This window comes from Octodon degus, unplaced genomic scaffold (assembly GCF_000260255.1).
Source record: "Octodon degus isolate 3935 unplaced genomic scaffold, OctDeg1.0 scaffold00070, whole genome shotgun sequence".
In the NCBI taxonomy this organism is placed as follows: Eukaryota; Metazoa; Chordata; class Mammalia; order Rodentia; family Octodontidae; genus Octodon; species Octodon degus.
In genome coordinates this window covers 6,600,209-6,606,655 of record NW_004524646.1, presented here as the reverse complement: position 1 = coordinate 6,606,655, position 6,447 = coordinate 6,600,209, and the positions used below count along the sequence as shown (strand labels likewise).

The 6,447-nt window shown below is 40.4% G+C and overlaps 1 protein-coding gene across 2 annotated transcripts in view; it reads left to right on the top strand.

The window, feature by feature from the left end:
• Cpsf2 (cleavage and polyadenylation specific factor 2) overlaps nt 1-6,447 on the top strand; it is a 36,893-nt gene that overhangs the window by 3,338 nt on the left and 27,108 nt on the right. Inside the window, exons 2-3 of one of the 2 annotated variants that reach the window (XM_023719688.1) lie at nt 338-396; nt 5,438-5,619. In XM_023719688.1, the coding sequence (XP_023575456.1) occupies nt 5,471-5,619 (149 nt within the window). In that variant the 5' untranslated portion in view covers nt 338-396; nt 5,438-5,470. The remainder of the gene's footprint in view (nt 1-337; nt 397-5,437; nt 5,620-6,447) is intronic. The other variant, XM_004635161.3, reaches the window with a different exon arrangement.

Genomic DNA, 6,447 nt, shown 5'->3' with positions numbered 1-6,447 from the left:
TATATATCTATCCTAACCATTTTGAATACACAGATACAAAATGGACATTCGTCTGTATCCCCTTTTTTTGTTGAGTTCCGTTATTTGAATATTATAGGTGTGTTAACTCAGCAAAATATTCTAAAAGAGTCCAGTAGTCCATAATAGTATTGGGTCTTCCTGTCTTTTCTTACATTATCCCTGTTTTATATGAACCTAAATTTCCTAAAGAGTGATGTTCCTTTTTTAAAAATGAATTATGTTATATTATGCTGTTACGCAGGAAAACGTACAAATTAAAACAATTATAAATGAAGAAAACCATTACACTGTAGTCATAGGAGTCTCTTCTTTTTAGATTTGTATAGAACTCTTCTGAACTTGGGGTGTTTCATCACGTTTGCAACTGGGATTTCAGTAAGTAATGAATGTCTGATAAATATTTAACTTTTAAAAATGTATTTAGGTGGGGCTGTGTGGTGATACTGAGCCTTGAACCCAGGCCCTTTGGTGGAGCTACAGTCCCCAGCCTTTTTCTTATTTTAAGATGGTCACAACGTTGCCCAAACTAAGCTTGAATTTATAATCCTCCTGTCTCATTTTCCTAAAAAGTTCTGAGATTATAGGAGTATATTACCATTCCCAGTTTAAAAAGGTTTTAACATAAATTTATTCCATAATAATCTGCCAAGATATTTTGTATCTTACCTTCACAGTTAAATGGAAAAAAGGAAAGTAAAATAAGAGTTGAGCAAAAAGAAAAGTTTCTTTTAGGCCATTATTGTGGCAGAGGAATCTTTCTGGCATGGAGAAATTTTTAGCTCCTTTCCAAATTGTATTTATAAGCATTTTTCATGAAAGGAAGAATATTGACTTTGTAGTTCTTATACCTCAAATGGGAATAGTCTGTGTCACTGTATTTCAGATTTTAATTTACCAATAGGTATTTATTGAACAGCTACTCTGCAGGGCTTGTGCTAATGTGGCACGTGGATCAAGCCTAATTCTGTACTCGAAAGCTGTCCCAAAGAAGGGGAAATCCAAGTAGGTAGCTGTTAATGGTGTGTTAAGAGCATTAAGTTGTTTTTTCTTCTCTTTTCTCTCTCCCCCTCCCCTCCCCTCTCCCCTCTCCCCTCCCCCCCTTTCTCTCTCCACTTGTCTTTTTCTATAGTCTAGCTGGTGTGGAAAGAAACTTGGGCTGGGCTGGTCTCCAACTGGGAATCTTGCCTCAGCCTCATGTGTGCTAGGATTTCAGGCTTGTGCCACCATGCACAGCTTATTAAGTTCATTTACTGCTAGCTGTGCCTCATTCATTCCCTTAAATGTGTATTGACCACCCCATGTGTTAGGTAGTCTGGAGACTTTGGACTATCACTGGCCTTATAATAATAATCCCAAAAATCCGAAAGTCCACTTCCTACAGTGGGGGTCAGGCAGGCCAAAGGAATCGGACAAAGCAAGTAAATTAATAGCAGTTACATAGAGCTCAAGTATTTGTAAGGAAATAGAATAAAGTTTTTGCAAAATGGCTTGGGTAACCCCTGTACTCCTGTACTTTGGGAGGCTTAGGTAGGAATATCACAAGTTGAAGTCCTGCGAGGCAATTTAGTGAAACCCTATCCCAAAATTAAAGAAGAAAAGGGCTGGGATATAGTTCAGTGAGAGGACCCTGTGTTCAATCCGTAGTACTTCCCCCGCCCATCACAAAAAAAAAAAAAAAAAAGATGTTGTGGAGTAGAAAAGGACATCAGGATGGTCGAAGCTCATGGTAAAGTAAGTGGGAGGCAGGGAAAATACACAAGCTAGGGAGACACTTTGGCGCCTGAAAATAGAAGAGGATTAGAGAAATCAAGTGGGTCGTAAGGTTCACTGGTAGACCTCTGGGTACCTCAGCCAGTACACATTTCCCTGGCAGCTCACTGTGATAGTGTGAAATAGGAAGGCGATCAGAATGCAGCTGTGGGAGCACTTGGGAGCAGATATGTCAGAAATTTTGCTTGGAAGAGAAACAAAAATACTGCAGTAGCTTTAGGGTCATGGGGTTCTTACAGGTTGGCAAATTCTAGAGTGTGTGCTCAGAGAAGTAGTCCATCAGTGACAAAGGGAGAAGGAATGGCTGAAGAAGTCATACCCTCGAGGGTAAGTAAGGGTGATAGCAAGAACTCAGAGGAGTTGGCCTGGCCTCGGATGGGAACAGGGCTGTTTATTACACAGAATAGGAGACTGGGCAGTGCACATGCAGATTGATTAAGTGATGTCCATCTGGAAACTGAGCTGCTGTCTGATTTTGTTTTCTGATGGAAGAATGAAGTGACTTTATCAACAGAAAGTAGGGAGGGGAGAATGGGATGATGGCTGAGTAGACAAATGGTGCGTAATAGTATATTGGGGTGGAAAGTTGGCCTACAAAGAAAAGTAGGATTGACAGGAGTAAAAGCTCTGAGAATTTGGGCTGTGAATTTAACGAGTAAGTAGCACTGTTTTGTGTGGGGTTTTCTCCTTGCCTGACAACTGCTGGAGTAGCCGAAGTAAATGACTGGGATCAATTAGGGTTGAGATTTTTCCAGGTGGCTACAAAGGACTAGAGAAGTAGGGATTTCAGAATGTTTACAAAATATATGATGGAAAAAAAAAATAATGATGGATCACACTTGGAGGGGTGAGAATTTGAGTAGAGATGAGAAGGGTAAGTTATGGACAGTGGAGAAGGGGGTCAGTAGATAAAAAATAGCAGTGATACCAAAGGATTTTTGCAGTGGGAATCCTTTAGTAGGTAAGACGTAGTGGGGCTGGAGAGATGGCTCAGTGGTCTAAAGCACCTACTTAGAACAAGTTCAGCGAAGCACAGGGACCACGGTTCAATCCCCCAGCACCACATGCCAGCCAGCCCGCCCCCTGGTGGGCTGAGCCTGCCACACACACACACACCACTCTCTCTGTCTCTCTCTCTGTCTCTCTCTCTCTCTCTCTCTCTCTCTCTAATAAAAAAAAGAAAAAAAAAAAAGACGTAGTGAGAGTAAGATGGTGGAGAAATTTTGAAAGTAACGTAGGCAGTGGTTATGATTAGGTAGGGTAAAACTAGCAGTGGGTGGCTGAAGTGAAATTAGGATTACTGCAGTTAAGAAAGTCAAGGCATTGAGAGCTCAGTATTGAAGCTCCTGGAAGAAAGACCAACTCAGGAGCTGAAATTCTTAGTGAATTGGGTCAGATTAATAAATACCAGCACTGAGAAGAACATTTGGAAGGCTATTAATGAACTAGCAGAGTGGCATAAATTTTATTAGGGCTGGAATATTTAAAAGGCAAAAAAGATGTGGTTTGGTAGCTGGACTGAGGAGCTTTTGAGGTCCAAGGAGTGCAAGAGATTTAAAAGTAATTTTAAAAGCTGTTGAGAAGGAACAGTATCATTGGGGAATTGCCGCAGAACTATAGGTGAGAAGATGCAAACAGGAGGTACGGGTTTGGGTCTGTTACGGTTTTTGTCTGGTTGTCCCCCCAAAGCCTCATGCAGTCATGGGCTGGCTGCTAGCGTTTGTGAATAATTCACGATCCAATACTGGTATTCTGGGTGTGAGTGCTGCACACACATTGGGTCAGATAATCTCATATAAATGTAAGGAGGAGAGAGAGGCTTGCTAACTGCTGCAGCAGCTGCTCCTCCCTTTGCTCTTTGCCATGAATGGTTGCCCTCTTCCCTGTGCCACTCTGCCTTGGAGCTAGCTAAGTATGGACTGAAACCTCCACTTAACTGTGAGCCAAATACCTTTCCTTCCTTAATTTTGGGTGTTGGGTATTTTGTCCCAGCAATGAGAGAAGAGTAACTGAGACAGTGTCCAGCCATGAGAAGTACATAGCAGTAATAATGGATAAGAGAGGAGTCTTTGATTTGAGACTGTCACTCAGGTAAACAGATAATAGAAGGTATGATGGGACTAGCCTCAGGCCAGCCTGTTGTGAAAGGTGGGATAGTCAGTTGATGAGCTTGGATAGATGGTGAGACATCATCCAGTAACTCAGTAACTTCAGTGCTGCTTTGCATAGTTAGCCCAGAAAGACCCATTTCCTTTCGTTCTGTTTTGTTTCATTTATTTTTGATTTTTGAGAGTGTCTCACTCATTATGTAGTTAAACTGGCCTTGAACTCACTAGGTAGTCTAGGCTGGCCTTGACTTTGCAGAGATCTTCCTGTCTCAGACTCCTAAATGTTGGGATTACAAATTTGTGATATATATTTTTTGTTTGTTTATTTATTTGGTACAGGGTCTTGCTACGTAGCTCAGACTCATAGTGATCCTCCTGTCAGCCTCCCCAGCACTGGGATTACAAGTGTGTGTCACCATGCCTGGTTTTGATGACTGGCTCCATGTGGAGCTGGCATGGCATGTGTTACTGGGGATTGAACTCAGGTCCTTGTGCTTGGCAGCCAGGCCCTTAGACCACCAGTCTATCTCTCTGGCCAGGATTACAACTTTGTATCACCATGCCTAGGCTGATTTCATTTCAAGGAGCTAAAGTTGGAGATGTTGTTGTAGAGTTGAACTCGTTACAACGGTTTTATCGTGTCCTGTTTACAGGCACACAGTTCTAGATGCTAAATCCCAGTGTGTATTGATGTTACATCTTTTAGAAATACATACATGTAAAATAATAGGTATGCTGGCATGTTTTCCATTAAATAATGTGGAGACTTGGTGTGGCAGCTTTTATTTCAGGGGTTGCAAACATAAGGTATACTACTTCTGTTTTTTACTTGTATTCCAGTGCAAAGTTTTTAACATTAAACTCCTTAAAAAGTATGTGAATTTTTATGTGTGTATGTGCTTTTTAGATTTTTTTTTAGTATTTTGAGAATTGGGGAGAAAGGAAAGCCCGTTACTTTTATCAGATCCTGAAAGTTCTATTTACGTAGTAGTCGCTAGTCTAAAGAGAGGACATGTGACACAGTCATCATAGTGCCATGTGATCAGTGCCCTCGCAGAGCAAGATGGAGGAGGAGTAAGCGCATCGGGAGGCATGAGTTCACTCACTGAAGAAACATTTAAGAGCCGTGGGACTTGGGTGGGGTCCTCTCTGGCTTCCGTAGACCCGCATGACATTTGAAATCCTTCTGCACCCTTTTACATGTATATTAACACTATACAGTGGGGATACACAGGTGAGAAAAGGTTAATTGATTGGCTCCAAATCACACAGGAATAGATTCTAAGCTGGATATCTCCTATTCAAAGGTCCACTATTTTGCATTAAAACACCCTAAGGAGACCCTGAACAACTGTAAATAAAGGCATAGGAATGTGCTTGTATTTATAAACTTGGTGGTGATGGCAGTGAGTCTTTAATGTTTGCGTTCCATGTTTATGGGATTTCTGAGTGCTTAAAAGTGTGAGATAATTTTAGTTAATTAGTTTGTTACAGGTGCAAGACTGCTTTTTTGCTTAATTATGTTTTTCTTTTGAAAGAACCTTTTAGATTACTATTACTGGACCAAAAAGATGACATCTATTATCAAATTAACTACCCTGTCTGGGGTCCAAGAGGAGTCTGCTCTGTGCTATCTTCTCCAGGTTGATGAGTTTAGATTTTTATTGGACTGCGGCTGGGATGAGCACTTTTCTCTGGATATTATAGATTCCCTAAGGAAGTAAGTTCTGTTTCACACTTCTAGATTTTTATTAAATTAACTTTCTTTTTTTTTTTTTTTTAAATTTATTTTATTTATTTTTTTTTTTTTTTTTAAATTTTTTTTTTTTTTTTTTTTTTTTGAGAGAGAGAGAGAGAGAGAGAGAGAGAGGTGTGTGGCCAGCTCAGCCCACCAGGGGGCGGGGCTGGCTGGCATGTGGTGCTGGGGGATTGAACCGCGGTCCCTGATGCTTTGCCAAGCTTGTTCCAAGTAGGTGCTTCAGACCACTGAGCCATCTCTCCAGCCCCTTAAATTAACTTTCAAAAGAACAAATCAACTTGTCTCTCATGTACTTTTTAATATGATTTTGATGTTATATGTAGTATTGCTGTCCTTTCATTAAGTTTATAGGAAGAATTTTATTTATGGCAACAAACTAAATAGTAACCATTTTAGGTTGTAAAGTTTTGGTGGCCTTTTTAGCTTTGTTTGAATTCAGCAAAATTTTAAATTGTCACTTGGCTAATGGATCACTGTAAACATTTTGCCCTGTAGTTTTAAGAAAGCAAGAGTTTGTAAAAACTTCCACGTGACAGTTCTGTGGTGTATTATATTAACTTACTTTCTTTTCATGCTTGACATATGACTTGGTTCTTAGAGTAATAACCATGAGATACTAAAGAATCCCAATCTGTCAAAAAAAGATTCAGTAATGAGCCAGTGTAGTGACAGTGCTCCAGGGGCTGAGGATGGAGGGTCACTTTGAGTTCAAGCCCAGCCTGCACTACATAGTTCCAGGCCGGCCTGAATTACAAAATGAGATCCTGTCTCAAAAAAAAAAAAAAAAAA